This window comes from Apodemus sylvaticus, chromosome 17, assembly GCF_947179515.1.
Source record: "Apodemus sylvaticus chromosome 17, mApoSyl1.1, whole genome shotgun sequence".
Classification (NCBI taxonomy): Eukaryota; Metazoa; Chordata; class Mammalia; order Rodentia; family Muridae; genus Apodemus; species Apodemus sylvaticus.
Genome location: NC_067488.1, coordinates 45,661,926 through 45,689,878, shown reverse-complemented (window position 1 = coordinate 45,689,878; position 27,953 = coordinate 45,661,926). Strand labels below are relative to the sequence as shown.

At 46.3% G+C, this 27,953-nt stretch overlaps 1 protein-coding gene and 1 pseudogene across 6 annotated transcripts; both read right to left on the bottom strand.

The window, feature by feature from the left end:
- Positions 1-6,547: 6,547 nt before the first annotated feature.
- Znf7 (zinc finger protein 7) lies at positions 6,548-17,326 on the bottom strand. 6 transcript variants are annotated; one of them, XM_052161587.1, is made up of 5 exons: positions 16,947-17,326; positions 15,775-15,818; positions 15,318-15,444; positions 10,152-10,268; positions 6,548-8,841 (listed from the first exon to the last, which is right to left on the bottom strand). In XM_052161587.1, exons 2-5 carry the CDS (start codon positions 15,775-15,777, stop codon positions 7,076-7,078), a joined length of 2,013 nt encoding a protein of 670 aa, XP_052017547.1. In that variant the 5' UTR covers positions 15,778-15,818; positions 16,947-17,326; the 3' UTR covers positions 6,548-7,075. The 6 variants fall into 6 exon arrangements, with proteins under 6 accessions (XP_052017547.1, XP_052017546.1, XP_052017549.1 ...); XM_052161586.1 differs by having other exon boundaries at positions 17,000-17,326; XM_052161589.1 differs by having other exon boundaries at positions 10,152-10,265; positions 17,000-17,326.
- Positions 17,327-25,768: 8,442 nt separating this feature from the next.
- On the bottom strand, positions 25,769-25,915 carry LOC127668261 (uncharacterized; annotated as a pseudogene).
- Between the last annotated feature and the right edge of the window lie 2,038 nt (positions 25,916-27,953).

Sequence of the window (27,953 nt, the reverse complement as noted above, 5' to 3'; positions counted from 1 at the left end):
CTTTAATCCTAGCACTGGGGGGGGGGGGGGCAGAAACAGGAGGAACTTTGTGAGTTCAAGGCCGGTCTGGTCTACACAGAAAGTTCCAGCACAGCCAACGCTACACACCCTGACTCAAAAAAAAAAAAGTTCCCCCGCCAGGTGTGTGTGTGTGGGGCGGGGAAATGGTAAATCCGTGTAATCCGTGTGTATACGCATTATAGTTCCATGAAGCTTTTGGGATAGGTGAGCAATTATGCGGGCAAAAGTCTGTATGAACATTTCAACAAGGATGATATGAATGACTAATGTCCCAAACTTGGTGATGTAAACGAGTGATTGCAAGAGCCTGGGACAGGATGGTCACAAACCCAAGGCAGGGCTATCTGGGCTCCAGAGTGAGTTCAGGTTATTCAACCTGAATAACTTGGTGTGTTGCTTTATCAAAAAAAGATTGGAGGAAGTTGCGTGTTACAGTGCACACCTTTAGTTCCAGCGCTTGGGAGGCAGAGGCAGACAGATCTCTGTGAATATCAGGCCAGTCAGGGTTAAACAGCGATTCTATCTTAAATAATGCACACACACACACACACATTCAATAAGCACATAAGAGGACATGCCCACCACTACAAAAACTTCAAGCTAGAATCTCACCCTTCATAGCAACTTAAAGAAACAGGACTGATCACCTCAAATGCTGTGTACACTGTGCCGTAATTGAAACTTGTACTTGTCTATGGAGTAGAAAGCAGAACAGCTCCTTTCTATTTAAATTTAGATATGCAAGAGTGAATGGTCTAGTTCAGTGGGAGAGGTTTGCCTAGAAATCTAGAAGCCCTGTATTTATCAACTCCACAGAAAACAATTGAAAGGACAAGTGCTCTACGAGCCAGCAATTCTGCACTTACATATTCTCTGTGATAAAACACACACACACACACACACACACACACCGGGGGCGTTGGTGGCGCACGCCTGTAATCTCAGCACTCTAGGAGACAGAGGCAGGCAGATTTCTGAGTTGGAGGCCAGCCTGGTCTACAGAGTAAGTTCCAGGACAGCCAGGGCTATACAGAGAAACCCTGTCTCGAAAAAACCAAAATAAATAAATAAATAAACCCAAAAAACAAAACAAAAAACCACACACACACACATTTCCTAAGCAGTCAAAATAAAGTTGGTGATATAACAGAAATATAATGGTTCCAGAAGCTGTAACTGTTGATATGACCAGGCTCTTGGGCCTCTTGCTTGCAGCCAAACATCCTGACATTCCTTAGCTTGGATATATCTAATCTCTGTCTCCATATTTTCTTTTATGACACAGTGTTTCTCTGTGTAGCCCTAAACCAGGTTGGCCTCAGACCAGACTGCCTGCTCCGAGATGCTGGAATTAAAGGCATGTACCACGCCACCACTGCCTGGCCCTCTGCCTCCAATTTAGGTGAGAGTTCTACTTTCTTGTAAGCATTCTAATAACTTCATTTACCAAGACCATTTTTCCAAATAGTGTTCCATTTACTCTCAGGTTCTGGAGATCTTAGGACTCCAGGATATCTTTTGAAGAACAAAATTCAACCGATATCTAATAAATGTTCATAGAAGCCTTATTTGGGGATTTTTTTTGAGGGGATGTGCATTTCTGTGTGGGTGCACATGTATGTGTAAATGCATGTGGAGATAGAGGTCACCACGGTTGGTGGTATTTTGAGGCAGGGTGTTGAGCCTGCTCTATTCAGTCTCCATTTTGCTCATAAGGTGGAATTAAGTTCAGGTTCTCAGACTCCACTTCCCAGAAGCTGACACTGGAGAATGCCACTAAGCCAGAAGTTTATGGTCCACTTATCCTCTATTGTCTCAATGCACTGCACTTCACCCTACCTGAGACCAGTAAGCTCAAAAGTTAGCTGTATGGTTAGCCAAAATGTTATACTGCTTCACTGCCTTTAAACTTTGTTTGTTTGTTTGTTTTTCAAGACAGTGTTTCTATGTATAGCCCTGGCTGTCCTGGAACTCCCTCTGAAGACCAGGCTGGCCTCAACTCAGAAATCTGCCTGCCTCTGCTTCCTGAGTGCTGGGATTAAAGATGTGCACCACCACCGCCCAGCCCCTTTGAACCTTTAAACCCGTTTTTTTCCCCCTATAATAAGCCTGCCTGAGAACAGACTGATACCACATTTAGGCTCCAAGTGCTTTTGGTAGTCCTAATTGATCAGTCTTGGGGGGGGGGGTGTTCAATAAACTTTTCTAGCTTAATGTTCGTATTGTTTATGTGTCAATTCCTGAACCCTAACACAGGGGTAGCCCTGCCTTAAGTAGCCCTGGCTATCCTGGAACTTAGTGCTTAGACCAGCCTGTCCTCAAACTCCTAGAGACCTGCCTGCCCCTGCCCCTGTCCCGCCCCTGCCTCTTCTGCCTTTGCCTCCCTTGTGCTAGGATTAAAGATACACAACACTACGCTGGGCTAGTTACTGTTAGTTTTGTGTTTGATTCTAGTTTGGGGGTATTTGATTTGGGTTTTTTGAGACAGTGTCTCTATGTGTAGCCCTGGGTATCCTTCAATTCACTCTGTAGACCAGGTTGACCTCAAACTCAAGAGATGCACCTGCCTCTGCCTTGCGAGTGCTGAGATCAAAGGCACCATTTGGCCACTGCCATTGTTTCTAACTACATTTCCTTATGTATGTTTACATGGGTGTATCTGTATGCCGGAATGTATGCCCCGACTTGAGGACAGTTTGCAGGAGTTAGTCTCTCCTTTCTCCACGTGGGTTCTGGAGATTTAACTCGAGTCATCAGGCTTGCTGGGAAGATCCTTTACCCACTGAGCCATCATCCTGGTCACCACCTTGGTTTTGGTTTTGGTTCTGTTCTGAGACAGGGACTCTAACAGGGACAACCCTCTCCAGGGTCTAGCCCAGTAAGTGTAGTCCTTGTCTTTCATCAAGGAAATGTCTCTTTGCAACAAATGATGATCACACCAGAAAAACACAACCAATCAAAAGGGAGAGTTGAGAAGACCAATCCCAATGGATACATTTACAAGTCCTGCACCTAAGGCTTGGAGATTGTCTTTTAGTGACTATTGCGATGGTGAAGCACCAGGACCAGAAGCATGCTGAGGAAGAAAGGGTTTATTTGGCTTAAACTCCCCACATTGCAGTCCACCACTGAAGCAAGTCAGGGCAGGAACTCATGCCAGGCTGGACGGTGGAGGCTGGAGCTGGTACAGAAGCCACAGAGGAGTATTGCTAGCTGGCTCGCTCCCATGGTTTTCTCAGCCTGATTTCTTATGGAGCCCAGGACCATCAGTAACATGATACAGACTGAGCAGGTTGTAGTTACATAATTAGGACTATATACGGATATGCATATGCATGTGTGCATGTAACAATAATTAACTTTTTAAAATGCCATGAATTTTAAAGAGTGCAAGGGGGTACATGGGAGGGTTAGAGGGAGGAAAGGGAAGGGGGGGGCGATGTAATTATACCGGGATCTCAAAAAGAATGTTTTTTAAAATGCCACAAACTTAATTTATTATAAAGGGGGATGAAGTAACATCATAGGAGGTAAGCCTGATACAAAGCCCTTTCTTTAAAAGACAAGGACTCCCCTACCCCAGTCTGGCCTTGAGCTTCACAAGAAGCTAAGGACCACCATGAACTTCTGATCCTCCTGTCTCCACTCTTTGAGGGAGGAGTGCAGGATTTAAAACCAGGCACTACACCTCAACTTTTTTTTTTTTTTTTTTTTTTTTTTTTTGGTTTTCCAAGACAGGGCTTCTCTGTGTAACAGTCCTAGCATTCTCTCTCTGTAGACCAGGCTGGCCTCAAATTCACAGAGTTCCACCCGCCTTTGCCCTGAGAACTGGGATTAAAGGTGTGTGCCACCTCTGGCTCATTTTTTATGAGATGTCAGGAGATACAAACCAGAGTTTTTTGAACTCTAGGTATGCTTCCAACCAAGCTACACCAGCAACCAGAAAGCACCTTTGAGAGATGTGATAGCATGAGTCCCAGAATAGCCCAGCATCACGTGCTGGGGGTGGCCCAGTAGGAAGGACATCCCTTCACAGCTGCCATGGAAGCTCCTTTCAGGACTTTCCAGCCTGTGCCAAGCTCTGCGTATAGTCTGATAGCTCCATTTTCCTGGTGAGCTCCCTATTTCCCACCCCCAAGGCATTTGTGAAACCTTTTTCAGACATAATCCTGTTGTGGCATCTGCCAACACAAAAGCCTAGAAATGACCCACAAAGCCTGATAGCCATTTGAAAAGGACTGCCCGCAGACTGGCCAGTCCTGGTGGGAAGTTAGGGTACAGTTACTGACACAAGGTGGTGGCTTCGTGCTAAGGGCTCACTCTTGATAACGGTAAGATCTATTTCAGGGAGTGTAAAGAGGCCCAGTGAAGAGGCTGGGCATGGTGGCACACACCTGTAACCCAAGCACTCCAGGGGAAGGGACAGAGTATTGCCCCACTCTGGGAATCCAAGGCTGCCATGGTCTACACAGCGAGGGAGACATATTGAGACCATGTCTCAAAATAAACAAATGAAAAAGCAAATGGTGTAATGATGCCCGCAATTAAAAAATGATAGATCATACTCTGTCGGGGGTGGGGGGAATCCAACCCCCCCCAAAAAAAGATAGATCAAAGCTAGCACAGGACTCCTGAGATTCTGAAGGCCAAACCATTGCAACTAGAATCATCCACTATTTGAGAAACAGGTGTAGTGTGTTCCTGACCCCTGGTAGAGATCAGTTATTCAACCATAGGATACCAAGCAACCCGAATCCACAATCACTTGCCTTTATGGGCTGACTTCTGTCTGGCTTGCTGAGGTATGCAGTATAGCAGAGGCCCAGGAGCCAGCACAGGGTGGGTTAAGGTTTGAAGGAGTGTGAAGTATTTTAAAAGTTTGGACTACCTGGGTGGTGTTAGCACACACCTTTAATCCCAGCACTTGGGAACCAGGGGTAGGTAGATCTCTGAGTTCAAGGCCAGCATGGTCTCCAGAGCCAGTTCTAGGAAAGCCAAAGCTACACAAAGGCAGCCTGGCTCAACAAACCAAAAAAATAAAACATTAAGTTTGGACTAGAAAGGCCATCGAGTGTCCTAAACAGAAATCACAGAAGGCACCGTTCTAGTAGGAAGACAAGTGCAGACAGTGGAAGCCCAGCTCATAAATTTTCATACATTTTATGAAACAAGGCCTCTGAGAAAAGGCCATTTGTCCCTCTCAATCTGTCCTCTTGCCCCGCTCCTCCCCTCTCCCCATTCCCCTCTTCCCTCCTCTCCATGTGCTCACGGCCGGCCTCTACTCTGCTCTCTGCCTTTCTGTCTCTATGCCAACTCCCCTCCCCATGCCCTGAATAAAGTCTATTCTACACTATAAAAAAAATATAAAAAAAAAAAAAAGCAATGGCATTTGTGTTATTTCTGCAAAGAATCTGGCTGCCTTTTGCCAATAAGCTAAGAACTCACTTGAGGCTAATTAAATAGTGGAGAGTTTGATGAAGACATGGCTCAACAGCTAAGAGCACCTGCCACTCTTACAGAAGACCCGGGTTCGATTCCCAACACCCGCATGGCAGCTTAAGACAGTCCATAATTCCAGTTCCCGGGGAATCCAATGCTCTCTCCTAACCTCCATAAGCACCGGGTACAGGCATACATGCAAGCAAAACATCCATATACATAAGATGAGTACTTTAAACACTTCGTACAGAACTAATTTATTTGGTTGGAGGCACTCTCAAGACTGCAAAGTGTGGCGAGGCTATTACTAATTCTTATGGGGATCTACAATGGGAAAAACAAAAGCAAAAAGTAAGGCAGAAAGAAATGGAAAGTGGGGGGGCTGGAGAGGTGGCTCAGTGGTTAAGAGCACTGACTGCTCTTCCGAAGGTCCTGAGTTCAATTCTCAGCCACCACATGGTGGCTTACAACTATCTGTAATGGGATTTGATGTGTCTTCCGGTGTGTCTGAAAACAGCAACAATGTGCTCTTATAAATAAAATAAATAAATCTTAAAAAGAAAGAAAGAAATGTAAAATGGATAGTGTGGAGAGGGAACAGGCTCTTGGGAAGCTTTGGGTTTTAGCGAAGCTATGGGATGAAGACGCAGTAACTGCTAAAGGGATTAGCACCATCATAGAGAAGCCTCCTTCTCAGAACTGGAAAAATGGAAAAGATGCTCTTAAGACTAAGATCCTGAGCTGGAAGATGGCCCAGCAGTTAAGAGCACTGGCCGCTCTTCCAAAGGTCCTGAGTTCATTTCCCAGTAACCACATGGTGGCTCCCAACCATCTGTAATGGGATCTGATGCTCCCTTCTAGTATGTCTAAGGACAGTGTACTTACATAAATAAATAAATCTCAAACAACAAACAAAGCCAAGACACAGTCTAGAAGACACTGTGCACCTGCCTGAGGGCTGCACTGGCCAGCCTGCACCACCAGGCCTGGATTTGTTGGCTTCCCTTAAACAGTTTCCTAGGGCTCACAAGGCTTTCCTGATACCCATTTCTCATCTGTAGGACAGAGATTCACTATGAGTTCAAAGTACAGGCTACACCTTGTGTGACACACACTTTTATTTAGTGGGTAAATTACAGAAACAAAATAAAACATTTCCTAAGTAGACTATTCTTTAAGAACAAATCTGAGCGTCCTCAAGTTTGTTAGCATAAATCACCCAAATAAAATAAGGCTTCTGGCTTATTCACAGTTACATACTTATAGAGTGTGGTGGTTTGCATGAGAACAACCTCCTTGGGCTCGTTTGTTTCAACACTTGGTCCTCAGTGGGTGCAACTGTTCCTGAATTACTAGGAGGTGTGGCCTGGGAGGAGGTGTGAGACTGGGGGCTTTCCGGTTTGTTCTCTCAGCAATTGGCTGAGCTCTAAGCTGCTGCTCTAGCATCCTGCCTGCCTGCCTGCTGCCGCCATGCTCCCTGCCAAGATGGCCATGAACACTCTCTGGAACTAACATTCTCAGAAACCGTAACCCCACATAAACTCTTGTATGAGATGCCCTGGTCACGGTGCCATCGCAGCCACTGAGAAGTAACCAGGACGTTTAGGTAAATGATTTATCTCGTGTGAGTTTTTTGGTGCTGAGTAAGCCTGGAGCTCCGGTTAAAGGCTTTGCCGCAGGCATTACATTTGTAAGGCTTCTCTCCGGTGTGAATCCGCTGGTGGATAATCAGGTGTGAGCGCCACCTGAATATCTTCTCGCACTCATCACACTGGTGCAACTTTTTTACAGTGTGCACTTTTTTATGGTTCAGAAGGGTGGAACTTTCGGTGGCGTTCCCGAATTCATAGTACCACTGGGCTCTAGTGTGTATCCTCTGGTGTTCGATAAGGTAGGAGCTCCGGCTGAAGGCCTTCCCACATTCACTACACTCATAGGGCTTTACCCCAGCGTGGATTATCTGGTGTTGGAAAAGGGTTGAGTTTTGGCTGAAGGCTTTTCCGCACTCGCTGCACTTATAGGGTCTCTCCCCAGTGTGAATCCTCTGATGGCTGGTGAGTTGGGTGCTCATACTGAAGGCCTTTCCACACTGGAGGCATTCGTATGGCTTCTCTCCCCTATGGATCCTCTGGTGGTAAATGAGGCTGGAGCTCTGGCTAAATGCTTTCCCACAGTCACTACACACATAAGGCTTCTCTCCGGTGTGGATTCGCTGATGCTGAATGAGGTGCGAGCCCTGGACGAAGCCCTTCCCACATTCATCGCATTTAAACGGCTTTTCTCCGGTGTGGGTTCTCTGATGGCGAATCAGCCGTGAGCTACAGCCAAAAGCTTTGGTGCACTTGTTGCACTTGTAAGGTTTCTCTCCGGTGTGGATGAGCTGGTGCTGACTCAGGCGCGAGACCCACCTGAAAGCCTTCCCACACTCCTCACACTTAAATGGCTTCTCTGCAGTGTTAGCTCTCTGACGGGCAATAAGGCTTGGGCTCTCCGAGGCTCTTGGCAATTGAGATTTCTCCCCAGTGTGCATCCTCTGATGCTGGGCTAGAGTTGAGCTTTGGCTGAAGGCCTTGCCACACTCCTGGCAGGGGTAGGGCCTCTCTCCAGTGTGAGTCCTCAGGTGCCGGACGAGCTGTGACTGCTGGCTGAAGGCTTTCCCACACTCCTGACAACTGTATGGCCTTTCTCCTGTGTGGATTCTCTGATGATGGATGAGGCTTGAGCTCTGACCAAAGGTTTTCCCACACTCCTCACATCTGTAAGGCTTCTCTCCAGTATGAATTCTTTGATGCTGAATGAGTTTTGAGCTCAGGCGGAAACCTTTCCCACAATCAACACATTTAAATGGTTTCTCTCCCGTGTGGATTCTCTGATGCTGACTGAGTTGTGAGCACAGCCTGAAGACTTTGCCGCACTGCTCACACCCATAAGGCTTCTTCCCATGGCAGTTACTTGTGAATTTCTCCTGTGTGCAGTCAGATGATGCTTTCTGGCACTCATGACATCTGTATGGTCTTCCCTGTATATTCATTTCATATGGATCCAGGTTCAAAGCTGGTCTAAAGACTCGGCCACACACTTCACAGTTTTCTGATGTTCCCTTCACACACTCTCTCTGGCCATTGGGTTGACAGCCCAGATCAGTGGCCTGCAGTTCCTTACCTTCCTGGACAGCATCCTTTGTGAAGTTCTTGGGCATTGTGGTCTCACTATTCAAGTGGTGCTTCTGGAAAAGTGAGCTGCTCACTCTTAGCCCAAGGCTTCTCGGGCAATTCTCTGACCAGACCTTAGAATCCAATTTGTCTCCAAAGCCAGGAATCTGCCGTTTGAGAAGGCTTATGTACTCATAGGTCTGCTTGCGAGCAGATCTAATAGCGGAGTCTGAAATAAACACAAAGTAAAACAAATGTTCCTTACATCTGAGGTCTGAAAAAAGGCAGAATCAGCCAGGTACTTGGGGAAGTATCAGCACTACAACATACCCCAAGTGCAAAGTGTAACAAGGAGATACAAAGGAGACCCTCTCAATTTAGTTCACTGGACTGTGATGACATGCCTATGCCTACATGACAGAGTGCTGAGAGCCTCGGGTCCTAAGAGGGTCCACAAGCAGAGTTCCACTCCCATCGGGCACCAAGGAATATTCTACAGTTTTCAAAATGAGCCTGGAACGAGCAAGCCTTAGGACAGGCTGTCAGTCTAGAATTCATGAGAGGCCCCCAAGCATGCTCCCTGGCAAGTTAAGGACAAAAGGGGGTCTGACCAAAATACAGGAATGAGACCGGGGCTGAAGAGGAAAGAGATGGTGTCTTAGCAGGATGGGCCCAGAGCAAACTGGGTATTCAACCTGGCCATGGCTGTCCTCTAAGGCAGGCTTCTCTGAGAAGGACCCAAACCACAATCCCACACCTCGCAAGCCCGGCTGTAGGTGTGACGGTTAGTTTGTACTGACAGATTGGCACCATCAAGGGTTACCTGGAAAGAGGAAACCTCAACTAGAAACTTCAGATCTGTCAGTGAGATTGTCTTTATTGACGATTATGGAAAGAAGACCTAGCCCACAATGGACAGCATCAATACTGAGCCCTGCGTCTAGACTGTATAAGCAAGAATGCTCAACCACGCCAGACAGTAAGAGTGACAGTGTTCCTCACCGTTGGTGACTCATCTTCTACACTCATTTCCCACGGTGACGGCTTATTACCCAGAAATGTAAACTGAAATAAACTCTTTCCTTCCTAAGTGACTTTTAATCAGAACGTTTTATTATGTGACACAGTAAGGTTAGCGTGACTACATGCAGTAGTTCACACTGACTTCTTCCTTGGAGAAAGTTCATACAAGGGTCTTAGTGCCCAGAACCCCCAAGAGGCCTTCACGATATCTACTTTGCTTTAAGACTCTCCAAATCCACATAGGCTACCTGCCTGTCCTGATCCCAAAGGCCAGATTTCTCTGTGACCATTAAGTAGGTGACACATCGACGCTAAATGAACAACGGTTTTGTGTCCTTGTCTTTTTATGGGATAGTCTTCCCAGAGGTGGCCATACGCCTAGCTGAGGTCCTTTCTAGGTGTTCCTCAGCGGCCCAAGCCTGGTGACCAGGGCTCACCCCAGCCTCCCACTGTCTCGAGACCTCACCTCCGCTCCTTCTTATTCAGACCTTCTCTGTGACAAGGCCTGGGCCTCACCTGTCTGGCAAATCCTTGGTGCCTCTGTCCCCTCTGCTCCCTGCAGATCAAGGACCCATGGCTCCTGCCCTTGCTCCAGCCGGGAGATCAGTTCAGGCTTAAAGACCAGGAATCCTGCTGTGTGAGAGAAGGAGATGCTGGAAATATGTTCTGGAGTCAACTGCCCTCCTAGTTTCCAGCCATGAAGGACAGAAAAAATATAAATATGTATTTATTTATAATATTTATACAGAGCCTGTTCAGGAGGGTGATGCGGGATGAGGCACTGGATACACAGGGGTCCCTTCTCTCCAGCTTCTTAGACGAGACAGAAAGGGGCACCCAGACTTCCACAATCTTCAAGGAACACTGTCATCACAGAATAGGCTGGATCTACTTGGGGTGCAAATGGAACCGGGAAGCTTAAGCCCAGGCCAGCACCATGTTCTGCGAAGCTGTGTGTTTTCTTCCCCCAGTTCAAAAGGCAAGGATACTCCAGTAGGAGTAGCTAAGAAACAAAATTTAGCTGGGTGGTGGTGGTAGCCACACCTTTCATCCCAAAACTCAGGAGGCAGAGGCAGGTAGATCTTTATTGAGTTCGAGGCCAGCCTGGTCTACAGAGTTCCAGGACAGCAAAGACTATATAGAGAAACTCTATCTCAAAACAGCAAAGCAAAGCAAACAAACAACGAACAAAATGGTAATGAAATGAAGGAAGCAGATTCACTTTACAAGTGCTGGTCCCAAGCTCCCTTTAGGGCCAGTTCCTAAGAGTGGAGGAGGCATATCCAGTCAGGGACCAACTGAGCGGGACTAGAGATGGCGCAACAGTTACGAGCACGTATCCTCCTCCTTCCAGCGGACACTTCCCAGCACCGACATGAAACCTCCAGTTTCAGCAGGTACACAAACATACACACACGCAAAACACCCATACACATTGACAAAACAAAACAAAACAGAAAGGGTAACAGAGCCCTGGGGTTGAAGCCCACTGGCTTTTCCTAACATGGTGAGAGAGGCCACACGCAGACAAGGGCAGTTATGGATGAAGCCCAACACAAAACCATGAACTTACTTAACATGTTAAGTGTCTTGTTTTGTTTTGGTAACTCAATTGTAAGGCTCTTGAATGGGAACCTTGTAAAAGATATCAAATCTTTTACAATATCAAAAGTTAAACACATGGTACACCAACAGGCTCAAGCTTTAAGTACAGGCAGGACCCCACAATTATCAGGAAACAAACATCCTTGGGTCAAGCAGGCCAGGAGTTGTGGACCCATCAAAGAACGTACAACAGAACAACACAGCCTGAAGGACATTAACCACAAAAGGGCAGTTCAGAGGTGATCCGCTATTTGGAAAATAAGCAAGGAATCATTAAGTAATAACTACTTGTTTGTTTTTTGTATATTTTTTTGGTTTCTTTTTCTGAGACAGGGTTTCTCTGTGTAGCCCTGGCTATCCTGGGACTCACTCTGCAGACCAGGCTGGCCTTGAACTCAGAAATCCACCTGCCTCTGCCTCCCAAGTGCTGGGATTACAGGTGTGCGCCACCACTGTCCAGCTGCTCCCTGTGATTTCAAAGCACTCTACATAGTGATTCCAGGAAGGGTTGCATAGCAAGACCCTGTCTCAGATAAACTAAAAAGCCCCACAAGCTGAAGAAGCTCTGAATACAAAACCATAAATCTATATAAATAAAAAGAACAAAAACAGTCGAAGTGGGCAAGAAAAGAGAGGAACCGAGGTACAGAACAGGGCCAGCGGGTTGGTAATGTGTCCCAGTTGGCAGAGTGCTTGCCAGGCGCACACAGTCCTGAGTTAAATGTCCAGCATGTTCACAAAAATTGGGTATTATGGCCCAAAGACGTAAACTTAGCACTTGGGAGGTGTAGGCAAGAGAACCACTAGTTCATATCATCCTCAGCTATGTTGTGAGTCAAAAGTACAGAGGTCAGCCAGTGGTGGTGGTACACGCCTGTAATCCCAGCACTCTGGGAGGCAGAGGCAGGCGGATTTCTGAGTTCGAGGCCAGCCTGGTCTACAGAGTAAGTTCCAGGACAGTCAGGGCTATACAGAGAAACCCTGTCTCAAAAAAACCAAAAAAAAAAAAGAAAAAAAGAAAAAGAAAAAAGAAAAAGGTACAGAGGTCAGCTTTGGATACCTGAGACCACCTCGGGAGGCAGAGGCAAGTAAGTGGATTTCTCAGCTCATGGGCAGCCTGGTTTACAGAGGACAGCTAAGGCTACACGGAGAAACCATGCTGGGGAAAAAAAAATCAACCAACCAACCAACAAGAAGCAAAACCAAGAGGGAAATCTTTGAAAAGATGATGAACGACGTCCTTTAGCAGAGTCCATCAAGGTCATCATAAAAAGATGCTGGTAAAAAATTAAAAAAATCTAGGGGGGCTGGTGAGATGCTCAGCAGTGAAGAACACTGATACCCTCTTCTGGTGTGTCTGAAGAAAGTGACAGTGTCCTCACACACATTAGATGACAGTGAGATAGAAATCAAGCCAGGCATGGTGCATACCTTTAGCTCCAGCACCCGGGAGGAAGAGGCATGTATGTTTCTGTCCGTGTTCAGCCAGGCTGGTCTACACAGTGAGATCCAGCACAGCCAGGGCTACACAGAGAAACCCTGTCTCAAAAAATAAAAGTAAAAGACAAAATCTGAATTTTGGGTAGTGGGTAGAGGAGGACAAACTTGGTAAAGAGCAACAGAAGCGGAGTCGACGGACTCTCAACCGCTGAGGAAATGCGAATGAGACTGAGGCCAAGACCGGGCAGCTAGTGAGACGCCCGCCCACTGCAAAAAGAAAAAAAATCGCCCAGCCACTTGGTGTTGAAACATGTTTATTATAGAAGCAGACATTGCAGCGAAAGACCAACAGTTCCTTCTGAAACTGGGTAGTTTCCTAAGGAACCACTGCAGTCCCACGCACAGGTAACTGCATGTGCAAAGGGCCGGAGAAGACACGCAATGCAGACAAGGCGGTATGGTCTGTCACTGAGAGCCACGCAAAAGACATGGCTGCTATATACTAGGCAAGAAAGCTGAGGCATTGGCCCCACAGAAGGTAAGATCTCAAGAAGAAAACCGTCACCATTCCTGGCAGGCCAGGACCCCTTGGGATGATTGAGCAAGGGGCACAGTGCACACCATGTGTTTTGCTTCTTATTACAGTGACACGGAATAAACTAGATGTGAGTTTAAGACAGCTCTCAAAAAGTACAGAGTAAGTTTAAGTTGTTGGTGCTATCGTCAGTAGTTCCCTCTGTTAAAATTCTAAGGTATGGGGGCTGGAGAGATGGCTCAGCAGTTAAGAGCACTGACTGCTCTTTCAGAGGTCCTGAATTCAATTCCCAGCAACCACATGGTGGCTCACAACCATCTGTAATGAGATCTGATGCCACTCTTCCTGTGTATCTGAAGACAGCTACAGTGTACTCATATAAATAAGTAAACTTTTTTAAAAGTAAAACAAGTAAGTAAATTAAAGAATTTATTTATATATATAAATTCTAAGGTATGTATTTTGAGTGCTATATTTACAACAGGTCATTTTGCTTTTGGTGAAATCTAACACAAGATATTCTAAACATCTAAACACCTAAACACCACAAGTCAATTAGGCACAGCAACCATTTAAAGAAGAAAACAAAGGAGCTACACAGACATGATTCCAGAACTCACGAAGTAACAACCACGGGACAGGACAGGACGCTCAAACCCTCAAAAACCAGACAAACGGACAAACAGCAGAATCTTAAGTTGTTTTACTTTCTTTGTTGTTGTTGTATTGGCTTGTTTTTTGTTTTATTGTTATTTTCAAAACAGTATTTCTATGAAACTGCTCTGTAGACCAGGCTGACCTTGAACTCAGAGACTGGCCTGCATCTGCCTCCCAGCAGCAGGGATTAAAGGCATGCACATCCATGCCCAGCCTGTTTGCTTTGTTTGTTTCTTTTTTCCTTTTTGTTCTCTGCGGTGCTAGGCACTGACTCGGAGCTTTATATGTGAGAGAACAATGCTCAACCACTAACTGCATGTCCCCCAGCCCTCATTACACCCTACTGATAAAACCTCACCACACTAGATTTTGCCAGGCTGGACTGGATGAACAGTTATAGGGCTAATGCTGCGAGAGGCACCTGGTAAACCAACTACACTCCATCCCTACCTCCCCACTCCTGGTCTCCCAGTTCGTGCATCCTTTCCTGTTGTGGGTACCACCACCATGTGGGGTCAGCTCTGAAGGGGGCTCAGTATCAGGGGAGAGGCACAGCAGCCAGCGAGGAAGACATTCCATTCTACCACAAAGTTGAAACAAAATACAAAGCTGTGTGCGCCAGAGCAGCCCCGCAAGAACAGGAGTCCTCTGATGGCAGGGCAAACATCGAGAATTGACTCAGGACAGCCGGGCAGTGGTGGCGCACGCCTGTAATCCCAGCACTCTGGGAGGCAGAGGCAGGTGGATTTCTGATTCGAGGCCAGCCTGGTCTACAGAGTGAGTTCCAGGACAGTCAGGGCTTCGAGAAACCCTGTCTCGAAAAAAACCAAATCCAAAAAAAAAAAAAAAAACCCAACAACAACAAAAAGAATTGACTCGGGCTGGAGAGATGGCTCAGCAGGTAAGAGCACTGACTGCTCTTCTGAAGGTCATGAGTTCAAATCCCAGCAACCACATGGTGGCTCACAACCATCCTTAAAGATATCTGATGCCCTCTTCTGGAGTGTCTGAAGACAGCTACAGTGTACTTACATATAATAATAAATAAATCTTTAAAAAAAAAAAGATTTAAAAAAAAAAAAAAAAAAAAAAAGAATTGACTCAGGTGTCACTGTCATTCTGATCCCAGAACACTTTTCCCTGGAGGTTCCTCACACTAACACTATCTTTTTCCTTTTCTTCTTGTTGTTGTTTTGCTTAAGCTATTTCAAGTGTGGGTTCCATTTCTCACCTGATGATTTAATATCATGGGAGAAACGGGTTTGACTGGTTCCCAGAGATCCACTCATCTAGGCTACTCACCAAAGTCGGGTGACGTGTGTAAGGCCGGGAGCTAGCCTGGCTCACTCAGATGCAAGGTTAGCCCCTAAGGCCCAAGCAGTTAGCATCCACACGCCGTCTCTGATGTGGACGGCATATGGAGCAGACCCCCAGGGGCGCCTCACCTAGTCCAGCCACACTGCTGTGATTCTCCAGCATCACCTCCCTGTAGAGGGCCCTCTGACCAGAATCCAGGCACTGCCACTCCTCCCGAGAGAAGTGCACAGCTACGTCGCCAAATGTCACCGCCTCCTGAAAGGACACACACCAGCACCCCAGATACCCCTAGGTGCCAGCTCTACTGTGGCCCCGATAGCGTGGTCCATCTCAAGCAGGGCAGCCATGGGGTTGCATTAGAGTCACATTACTAGCAGAGAAGGGACTTGATCCAGGGGAGCCTTACGCTCCTCCCCACTGAGCAGGCACAGCCACACTCTGATCGGGGCAGGTGTTTATTCACCGCCTCAGGGACAGAGCCTGGCAAAAGCCACAGTGAGGGTCAAAGCTAGATATGTGACCAGGCCCAGTGGAAAGGGTAGCTCCTCAGAAGTAGAGAGGGGATACAGGTGCCAGGCTTCCTACCATGAGACTGGGAGCGTGGGATCTGTTGCTGTTGACTCAGACACCTGTGAGAAATCACAAAAAGATCAGAGATCAGAGTGGAGGAAGCTCCCCAAGTCCCAGGGACTCTGCACCCCCTACTTCTTTACCACCCATGACGTACAGACACACCAGACTGGGCAAAGGCAGCACTGACATTTGAATATCAGCTCTTGAGCCTTCTTGTCTGTGTGGGAGTGAGGGCTTGAGTCATGATGTCTGGCTACTGGGAGGGGTGTGCGGGAAGGGGGCGGAACAACACCTTTAGTCTCTGGGTTCGAAGCCAGCCTGCTCTACAGAATGAGTTCCAGGACCGTTAAGGCTACTCAGAGAAACCCTGTCTTGAGAAACCAAAAATGAATGAATGAATGAACAAATAAATGTCTGTCATAGGTCCAACTGAACAATGAGGGAGACAACAGTGAATTTACAAGAACTCTGCCTTCCTGGGACGTAGTAGAAAAGACAAACAGCCACGCATAAATCACATCCATGATAGTGCTGAGGTACGGGGGACTAGTAGTGTGTTTCAATGAGAAACTCTGGTAAAGTTTACAGGATGCCTTCTCCCACGGGCCTAGGCCACGCTGGTGGCTGAGGTAGGAAACGCACTTCAGGACCTGAAAATGGAGTAAAGTGAGGCAGTCTGTGAACCAAAGGAGACAAGGGAAGTAGCGTTAACTGGAGGCAGTAGCAGCCAGGGCCAGAAAAAAAAAAAGGTCTTCAGAAAGGAAAACAGAATCCCTGTTCCCATGGACCTAAATTCCAGATCGAGTTACAGCTGCCCTAAGTCACATGGATGACAACAACACAGATTCGAGAAGTCCCCTTCGGCTAAACCAAAGCCCTTGGGCCCCTCCTGGCACACGCAAACACCCCACCGTCAGGTCAAAATGGGAGGGAGGAAACTGGATTCCTGGCCATTGATCTAGCACTGAACACTAGAAAGGGTTTTCCCTCTCAGGACACCCCCCCCCCCCCGCCCCGCACTTGGACAGCCAATGGGAAATCGCGGTCTCAGATACAGAAGGGCAAATCCTGAGAGGTGCCATCTGAGTCCACAACCGTGACTACATTGTCAGCCTCTTGTCATCGACTTCAGGTCATTGGTGCAGAACTGAGAGGAGAGATAGTCCCAAGAAGTGACTACTCACGAGGAACTAGGGAGGCCGCAGCCAGAGCCGGGCCTGGAGGGAAGCAACCTTACCCAGGCTCGACACTGGAGCTCGGGAGCAGGCTAGAGGAGCTGGGGTGCTCGGCTATTCAACTCGCATCCGCTGGGATCAAGTCCTCCGCTAGGCATTCACAACCGCACGGAGCGGCCCGCGCCTTCCATCCTTTTGGGGAGGGAGGGGCAAGTGCCCCTTGCCCTGACAACAAGGAAAGCAACTGCGCCTATTCATCGGCCGGGGCGCATCAGGGACCCGCCAACAAGCGAGCCACCGGAAACGGTTTTGCACGCCTATCCCTCTGTGTTCCACCCGACCGACTTCCGCCCGTTCGGATCCGCTCGTTAGGCAGCTCACCCAGTTGGCTCTCCAGCCCCGCCCTCGAGCCGGGTGGGGGCGGGACCTGAGGTTGTCAGCCCGTAAAGAGCTGGGTAGAGTCTGAGAGGCAGGGCCGGGGGGTGTGGCTGAAGGCCTCGGAAGGCGTGGCGCGACCAGGAGGCGGGGCCAGAGGTTGCATCTCTGATGAGAAAGAGCCTGCCCAGACACAGTCTCAGTACCAACACCCCCCCCTCAAACCATTACCAAAGACTTTCCCTTACCAAATGTCCTTTTGGGTCCCTGAACCTTAAAGATAGAGTCTTGAGGAGAAAGCACATCCTAACTTCTAAAGAATACCAGCTCCTGAGTAAGCCTGATTTTTTCTTTTCTTTTTCTTTTCTTTCTTTCTTTCTTTCTTTCTTTCTTTCTTTCTTTCTTTCTTTCTTTCTTTCTTTCTTTCTTTCTTTCTCTTTCTTTCTTTCTTTCTTTCTTTCTTTTTTTTCTTTCTTTCTTTCTTTCTTTTTTTTGGTTTTTTGAGACAGGGTTTCTCTGTGTAGCCCTGGATGTCCTGGAACTCACTCTGTACACCAGGCTGGCCTCGAACTCAGAAATCCCGCCTGCCTCTGCCTCCCAAGTGCTGGGATTAAAGGCGCCCTGCAAACCTGATTTTTTCCTGCCAACTCTCCTTGTCCTAGCATTGTTCTTCAACTATGCCTAGGCCTTTAAATTCTTGTAACAAGGAGACACTAGCAAAGGGAACGGGAGGTTGGAAGAACTAAGTGAAGGATGATGGTATCATTGGTGATAAAGGAAGGAGTGTTTCAGGAGGATAGAGGGCCTATTGTATCTGCACTGTTGAGAGGGTGTGAGGGGAGAGGAAATAACCTCAGGGAACTCAGCACAGAAGGAACTATGAGGAAGGAGAGAGTGTGTATGCACATTCGTGTGTGTGTGTGTGTGTGTGTGTGTGTGTGTAAGAGAGAGAGAGATGTGTGTTTGATGTGTGCATGTGTGTATGTGTCTATGCCATGTGGGTGCTATTTGTATGTGTGTGGGGTGTATGTGTATATGTGCATGTGTTGTGCTGTGTGTGTATGTGTGTGTGCTGCCCCTTGATTTGAGCATTTTCACCTTCCATCTGAAGGCTTTTGGAGCCACCTGATCATTATACCATGGCCACAGTGAAGGGACATGTCTGCTCCTAGGTACGGTGGAAGAGAAAGCTTATTGTAGATAAATGGGAGAGTATAGCCAGAGGCAGGGACATCTGGGGGAGTCCAGAGTGGACATGACCCTGAGCCACGTGAGGAAAGGGGAGATGATGGGGAGCCAAACCCAGAGGCCGGACAGTGAACCGAGTACACAAAAAGACCAGGAAATCAAAACGACTGGATTACATGGATTTCTGTTTCATAGACATTTTACTACGTGCATACATTCTGTTTTTTAATTCTGTGCATCTGTGTCTGTCTGAATGTCCACGCGTGCCAGAGGAGAGTGCAGGAACCCACCCGGGACCTGGAATTCCACATGGTAGTGAGTCACTGCTGTGTGAGGGCTCTGTAGACGAACAGCAAGCCCTTGACCACTCCTCTCTTCAGCACCCACGAGCGTTGCTTTATTTTCTCTCAGCAAGAGTCGGTTATGAAGCCTCTGTTCCTTCTGAACATTAAATATAATTACAAAGTGGCATAACCACCCACTGAGTCAGCTTCAGTGGTGAACTCATGCCTAGTATACCTTTAAAGTATCCTTTCATTTATAGAGAGAAAAAAAACTTTTTTGGTTTAAATTGAGCATGCAAAGAGATATTCTGGTTTGTCACATTAATGCCTCAAAAGTGACTCTGTGACCTTGTACTGGACACACTCAGGAATGCACTCTTTAACTGGACATTCTTAGGGGAGGGCTAACCCTTATGTGAACATGCATAGGCTCCCTGGATTGAATCTTGATGCTTCCTTTGTCCCAGGAGGGCATCGCTTTAGTTCCCTCTGCCCTGCAGAACCCTGATTCAGAGCAATCTGAACTGCTGTCACCCAGTGCGATTGCGATTTCTTCTTCTTCTTCTTCTTCTTCTTCTTCTTCTTCTTCTTCTTCTTCTTCTTCTTCTTCTTCGTCTTCTTTTCTTCTTCTTCTTGATTTTTTGGATTTGGTTTTCTTCGAGACAGGGTTTCTCTGTATAGCCCTGGCTGTCCTGAAACTCACTCTGTAGACCAGGCTGGCCTCAAACTCAGAAATCTGTCTGCCTCTGCCTCCCAGAGTGCTGGGATTACAGGCGTGCACCACCACCGCCTGACGCCCAGTGTGATTTTTAAGAGCCTAACTATGGTTTATTTACTTGTATAGATTGGGAATATGAATTGATTGGCAAGAGCAAGTAAAAAGAAATGAAAAAATATATACATTGTTTTATAACTATAATCTAAGTCCTGATGTTTTACCCAAACACCACACACACACACACACACACACACACACACCTCATACACATATGCACACACACACAGAGCTGATAAGAGAAAATAAATATTTAAAAATTTTGTCATAATTAGGTGAAGAGAGAAAAAAAAACCCAATCTGTTCCTCCCCACCATGACTGTACCAGTATTACAATTTGTAGAAAAGATTAATAAAAGTCAGAAAATCAGCTTGATGGTGGTGATGCCACCCTTAATCCCAGCACTCAGGAGGCAGAGGCAGGAGGATCTCTGAGTTTGAGACCAACCTGGACTACAGAGTGAGTTCCAGGACCGGAATTCACAGAAAATCCCTGCCTTGAAGGAAAAGGAAAAAAGAAAAAAGAAAAAAAAGAAAAATAGCAAAGCAGCACGTGAAGATTTATTTCTACATTGTCACTGACAGAGGCTGCCCCTCTGTCAATGGCTTCAGGTTAGTCCCAGCCCAACATGAGATTCCCTGGAGAAACTTTAATTTTAAATTTTCAGATTGGTTTATTTTATGTATGAGTCCTCTATCTGCATGTACACCTGCATGCCAGAAGAGGGCATCAGATCCCATTTCAGATGCTTGTGAGCCAACAGGTGGTTGCTGGGAACTGAACTCAGGACCTCTGGAAGAGCAGCCAGCGCTCTTAACCACTGAGCCAACCCTCTAGCCCGGAAATTCTAAGTTTGTAAGGGTCTGTGTAACACTGTTGCAATCTCATCTATTGTCAGTCCCAAGAGATCTGGAGTGACTGCTGGGTTGATGTGAAACTTCCTGACTTATACCTCTGCCTGAAAGACATTCCATGAGCTGAACATCAGTAGCAGCCAAAGACAGAAGGCGTCCAATTAGTGTTAGGTAGTCTTACTTTAATTTTGGCAGGTGTGACACAAATGACTTTGTGTCCTGGAGTTTTAAAGGGTGGAAGTTGAGATGGGGTTTCTGTCGTTGGCCTCGAACTTACTATACAGCCCAGGCTGGCCTTGAACTTGTAGAGTCCTTTTGCCTGAGCTATACATGACTAAGGTTATAGACATGAGAGATGACATGTCTAGATTTTATTGGGTTTTTTTGATTTTTAAGATAAGAAGCCCAAGTGGTGAGGCCTGCCCTCCCCCAGCATATCGGTAGCCATTTTGTTCCACGCCTGCCAGTGATTTCATATTGTTGCTACAATATGCCTGCCAGTCACTGACACAGAAAAATTTCTTGTCTCGAAGCAGGGTTGTGCTGACCAGACACCATGCTATGTTCTGTATGGTCTGAGGTTTGCTAATCAAGAGATTCCACAACTGTAAGCTTCGCTTAGAACCCATCAAATTAAAGGTCAATATGAACTGTTATTGTAAAATGGCTTGAGTCAGAGCCAACCAGCGCCTGCGTATGAGCTCACTGCGGTTTTGCGGTTTTAGACTTTGGAAGTCTGCCCTGAGAAATGTCCAGGGTGCAGCTTTCAGCTTTGGTGCCTGAGCTGTCACCCTGATTGATCAGTCTTGGAGTATCTACTCTATAAACCATCCCTATTTAACTGAGATTAATGTTCCTGCGGTGTGCGGGGTGACTCCTGGACCCCAACACCAAGGACCTTAGTTTGAGCCCTAGAACCTACACAGTACAGGAGATGATTGGCTCCTGAAAGTTTTCCAGGCCTCTGCACATGCACACGCACACCCCAGTCAGTCACTAGGCCAGTGATATGGCGTGGTAGGTAAGTGCTGCCAAACACTGAAAGTGGAAATAGACAATGAACTCCTGAAAACTGTCCTCTGACCTTTACACACCAACTGTGGCAGGACAACTGTGGTGTCCACCTGTTCCCCACCAATAAGTAAGTAAATACATAAATACATAAAATAATTTAAATGTAATTTAAAGGTTAAAGATTGGGCTGTCATCTACAGCAGAAAAGAGACCTAACCTGTTGAGAACTTTTGGTGACACCTCTAGAAATTTGGCATTTGTCACTCACTGGGCTGGGACAAGGAATTAGGCTCAGATAAGAATATTAGAAACGGTGACCATGGGCTTTGTTTACTGCTTCGCTTGGCCACTTTGTCTTTGATCTAAGAACTGACCATGGTTTTGGTACCGACCTAGAATGGTATAAAAGACTGAGGAAAACAAACCCAATTCAGCCTCAGCACTGGCTGGAGCCATGTTCTAGTGTTGTCTAATTGTCTTTTTCTTTTTTCTTTTTCTTTTTGTCTTTTTCTTTTTAATCCTCCATCCTGACCCTGTTACCTGACTGAGCTGACTTGGTCACTAAGCCATCAAAGTCTATGCAGTTCTGAGGCAGTCTCTCAGTGTCCTAACCATGCTTTTCTGCTTTATCTTCTGGCTAACTGCCGCTGGTAACTGAAATGTGTCAATCCAGAGCATGATTTTGTGCCGAGAAAGGCTCAGGGCTACACTGGGATCCTGAACACCCACTGTCGCTGCCAGCCAGCTAATAACGACTTTCTATTGGTTTAGACTTAATGACCAAATAGTCTTCTCTGGTAAATACCCTATAACACATGCCCTGCTGTCTACGGCTGCCTCAGCTGTCTTATACAAACCAGACCACCCGTCTAGGGGCTGCTCCATCAGGAAGATGTCCCACAGACTCATCTAAGGGCAATCTGAGGCACTTCCTCAATTGAGACATTTTCTTCCCAGGTGAGACTAGCTTGTGTCAGCTTGCCAAAAACTTGCTTATTAATTTCAGATTCCCCAGCACCCATATCAAAACCAGGCCTTGACAAGGGTGTCTGTAATCCCAGGGCTAGGAAGGCAGAGATAGATGAACCGTTGGGTTTATTGGTCAGCCTGTCTGACATACACCTGAAACGGAACATTCTCACACAGGTCAAGCTGGCCTTGCCATCCTACAAAGTTGTGGGTGATTTCGAGCTTTGGGTCCTCCTGTTCCTCCCTCCCAGATGCTGGGATTACATGTGTGCACCCTCTCAAGAAAATGGTCTTTTTTTTTCTGTTTTGTTTGTTTGTTTGTTTGTTTGTTGTTTTTCAAGACAAGGTTTCTCTGTGTAGCTCCAACTGTCCTAAAACTCAATCTGTAGACCACACTGGCCTTGAACTCAAGGATCTAACTGCCTCTGTTTCAAAAGTGCTCGGATTAAAGGTGTGAGACACCACCTTTTAGCTAGCTACCTTTATCCATTTTGTTTGTTTTTATTATTTTCTGTGTATGAGTGCTTATCTACATGTATGTATGTGCACCACACATACATGTGTCTAGTGCTAACAGAGCCAGAGGAAGGCACTGGATTTCCCAGGGACTAGAGTTACAGGTGATTGTGAGCTGTCATGTATGTGCTGGGAATTGAACCTGCCACCTCTGGAAGAGCAGTCAGGGCTGCTAACCTCTGAGCCATCTCTATAACAAGAGGAAGTTCTTATCTAACATGGGCTTTATCCCACAGGAGTGAACTCAAAGTTACCTACTGAGGCAGGAGAAGCTCAAGTTAGAGGCTAGCCTGGGCTACATACTGGGACTGTCTTAAACCAAACTAACAAAATAACACCCCCCTCTCTCTCTCTCTCTCTCTCTCTCTCTCTCTCTCTCACTCAGAGGGTAACAGGACATATATGTTTCCAAGCTACCACCTGCTGTCAGAAGAGTTTCTGGTCTCCATGAGGAAATCTACCTTTGTAGCACAGATATCTCTTAACCTCCACAAGTAAATTCCCTGCGGGGTTGAGCAAAGACACAGCACGGTCTGTGTTTTCTTCAGCATTAATTACAGCAAGTTTCTGAAAAAAAAACCAACAACAACAACAACAAAAACAAAACAAAACAAAACACAAAACCTCCTCCCTCCCTCCAAAATCTCAGAAAAAGACAAAAGAATCAACCATCTCTCTAGTTAGTAGGGAATCAAACTTTCCTGTCAGAAAACCAGTGAGAGCATCAGAGGGCAAAATGTCTTATAGGAGCTGGTGACAAAGCCAGCTCAGTCAGTCAACAGGGTCTCAGGGAGGGAGGTAGGATTGAAAAGAAAAAGACAACTAGACAACACTAGAACATGTCTCCAGCCAGGGCTGAGGCTGAAGCGGGTTTATTTATTTTCCCAGTCTGCTTTTATGTCATTCTAGGTAGGGCCAAAAAACATAGTCAGTTCTTAGATCAAAGACAAAGTAATAAAGTGAAGTAGTAAACAAGGAGATCACGCAAGATAGTAATCAAGCAAAGTAGTAAGCCAAAGGATCACACAAGGTAATAATTAAGTAAAGGAGTAAGCAAAGAGATCACATAAGGCAGTAATTCAGCTAAGCAGTAAACAAAGTCCCATGGTCACAGTTTCTAATATTCTTATCTGAGCTTACTTCCTTGTCCCAGCCCGGTGACAAATGGCAGATTCCTAGAAGGGGCACCAAAAGCTCTCAACAAGCTGGCAAGTGGGAAAGTGATCTGTGACCAAAATCTCAGGTCTAGGTTTTTATTTTTTGTTTTTTAAAACAAGGTTTCACTTTGCAATCCTGGCTGGCCTTGAACTCACTGAGATCTGCCTTGCTTCGACCTCCTGAGTGCTGGGATTAAAGGCATGCATCACCACTGCCCTGCCTTTCTTGTTTTGTTTTGTTTTGTTTAAGTGAACAATAGACCTGAAAATGTGGGTAGGTCTACAGAGTAAGTTCCAGGGCAGCGTGGGCTACACGAAGAAACCCTATCTCAAAAACAGAGAGAGAGAGAGAGAGAGAGAGAGAGAGAGAGAGAGACAGAGACAGAGACAGAGACAGAGACAGAGAGACAAAGAGAAAAATTGTGCAAAGAAAATGGATTCATTTACTACTTGACCAGAACTGGGGAGAGAAACACCCTGTGTTTTAGTCTGGCTTTGCTGTAACAGTGTTACAAGTCTGGACACAGGCATAGAACGTGAGAACAATTGTTGGAACCTTGTCAGGCACTTTTGCTTTTGGGCAATTCCTCTTTTGGTGCCGGGGCTTTGCAGGCTAGTCTCACCCTACATAGAAATTTCTAGAGAGCTTTCAGTTCTTTAGTGTCCCTGTTATAGTTTTAGAAACCAGGAGGTCACTGGTGTCAGCTCTGCTACGGTAGGTTGACTTGTCCACAGGGTAGACAAGTCCATGTGTGGACAAGGAGTAAGCATCACCTCTTTTGACTCTTGAGAGAATAGCCTGTGGCTCCTTCAGAAGAAGCAAAGCCAGCACTAGTAAGCAGCGGCTCCATTTCTGGGGTCGCTAGGACCTTGCACCTCTCCTCAGTGGTGCCAAACTGCAGGCCACCATGCAGCCTCCCTGAGCCGGCTCCTCAGCATCAGAGCAACACACGATCTGAACTATTTCCTGTCATATTGTGGCCCTAGGGACAGGCCGCAAATCGTGCCAACCTCACTTAGCCATCTGGAGAAGAAACTGTCTGCACCCTGTAATGCATTTACAGAACAAATCATTGGAAATGCAGTAAAGTCACCTGAACGTCTGAGGTAGTGACGCTGTGGAATAGAGCCACCAGTGACAACACTGCTGTTTAGAGATGGCCGGGCTGCTTGGTAGCTGGTAACCCTATCAATAGGTGGCACTCCAGTCAGGAGGAATGCCTGTAGCTACAAACTCAGGCATTTAGAAAGGAAAAATGATAAAGCCAAGTACGTTACAGTTTTCCAACGAGGATGAACTATCTCTTTTTAGGCGTTATCTAGACACTCTTCCTATGTTTATAGTTTGCCTACTGAATTTCAGGTGTAACTAAGCACAATGGGTTCCTACTTGGATTAGTGCAAAACCAAAACAACCACAGCTAAGACATAACAGAGTGGAGATCTGGATGTACAGGCGCACGCCTTTAATCCCAGCACATGGGAGCAGGGGACAGGCCGGTGTGAGTCTGAGATCAGCCTGATCTACATAGTGAGTTCCAAGATAGACAGGGCTGTTACACCGAGAAAGAAAGAAAGGGAGGGAGGGAGGGAGAAAGAGAGAGAGAGAGAGAGAGAGAGAGAGAGAGAGAGAGAGAGAGAGAGAGAGATCTGATTTGTTAAAATGGTAGACAGGAGCACTTCTTGGCATGTTTAGTTTTTGAAAATGCAGTCCCTACTACCACAAATTTTACAGCTGAGTTTCCTACATTTGAGGAAATCTCAAGGGTCAGTTCATCCGGAGTACAATGAATAAGTCTTGCCCTGGGAAAACCAGGCACGGTGTCTCCCCTGCCAGGTAAGCGTGTAAGTTCTTTCAAAAATTTTCTTTTCTAAGCATATATCTATTCTGTTTTATTTTTTTGGTTTTTCAAGACAAGGTTTCTCTGTATAGTCCTGACGGTCCTGGAACTCACTCTGTAGACCAGGCTGGCCTCCAACTCAGAAATCCACCTGCCTCTGCCTCCCAAGTGCTGGGATTAAAGTCCTGTGCCACCACTGCCTGGCCATGTATTTATTTTCTTTAATTTTTTTTCTTTTCATTTTTGCTTCCATGTATGTGTGGGCACAAAGTGCAGGGAGTACCTCCAGGGGCCAGAAGAGGGCATCAGATACTCTGGAACTGGAGTCACAAACAGGTGTGTATTATGCAGATCCTGGGACTTGAACCTCAGTCCTCTGGAAGAACAGTCCACACTCTTTAAGTGCTGACATCTTTTCAGCCCCAGTTTACTAAGATCCATCTAGAGCAACAGATAAAGGAAAGGGCGCTGTGAAGATGTACCAGTGTAGTAGTTTTTCCCTAAAAGCAGTGTACCCAGGCCATGAAACGCCATCATCGGCCTGAGCCTCAAAATTATAATGGACGTCTCTCTCTGCTTCTGTTAATTTGCAAATGCTGCTTGCTAGAAGGAGGTAAAGTTCTGTACCAGCAATCACCGTGCTTTCAGGGACCAACCGAGATATCACATATTCCCAAATGCATGGGAGTGCTGGGGCAGGGGGGATGGGAGGTATCACACAGGCTTCCACCCGGGGCCCAGTTTGTATACTCAGTCTCTAAAACTACAAGGTGGGGCAAGCAAGCAGGTTTTTAAGGATGGTGATGCCTGACTTCAGCTATCTCCCCAGATCATTCTGTTTCAACTAAGTCATGCTTGGCATGACAGTGCTAAATACATTGACAAGTCACAATCTAACAACTGGTTTTTTTGCTTCTTCACCGATTCACAAAGTTTCAGGGAAAAGATGATACACTCCAACTCTCCATTCCCGACCATTAAATAAAATAGCCGGTCAGCTTCGGGAACTGTTTAGTTACTGGCCAGCAGCATCGAGTTTAAAAAAAAAAAAAAAAAAAAAAAAAAGAACCTACAAATTTAGAAAGAGAATCAAAGGAAACTTTGTAGCCAGGAGGCTACTCAGGAGACCCAGGCAGAATGGAACAAATTCAAGGCTAGCCAGAGCTACAAAATGTCTGTTTGAAAAACAAACAAAGACGTTGTTTCTATTTGGCTTAAATGCCCACAGGTACAATTGAGATCACCTCAAAACTGATTTTCCAACAATTTCCACATCTTTTAAAACATTATATTATGGCAATAAATTTTAGAGCTGGAGAAATAGCTTAGCAGTTAACAGTATGTGCTGTCTAATCTCCAATCCTGAAGTTTGTGTGCTCAGTGTCCAAATTATTTTGGGAGAGGATAGTCCCTGGGTTTTAAATAATCTTTCTTTGTCCTGCCCAACCCTACCTCCGTGGTTTTACTAAGTTTACTTCTTTTTTGGAGTCTCTTTACATAGCCTAGGCTGTGCTGAAACTCACTGGGTAGACTAGGCTGGTCTTGAACTCAAACTCACAGAGATGCTCCTGCCTCTGTCTGCCTCTGTCTCTCAAGGAATTAAGCCTGGCTATTTTGAGAAAGACCCTGGCCATAGCAATTCTTTTTTTTTTTTTTTTAAAGATTTGTTTATTTATTATATGTAAGTACACCGTAGTTGTCTTCAGACACCAGAAGAGGGCATCAGATCTCTTTATGGAGAGTTGTGAGCCACCATGTGGGTGCTGGGATTTGAACTCACGACCTTTGGAAGAGCAGTCAGTGCTCTTGCTCTCACCCGCTGAGCCATCTCTCCAGCCCCCTGGAATTCGCAATTCTCTTGCCTCAGTTTCCCAAGTTCTGGGCTTACAGACTTGGGTGCTACAAACGCTCACTAAGGGTGTTAGTTACTTAACCCGTGCTTTATTTGCAGCCCAGTACAGATGTTAGCTGGTTGACCCACAGAGCAGACCTGGCCAGTACTGGCAGCACGGTGGCGAGCATCTCCGAGCCCCGCCCAGTCT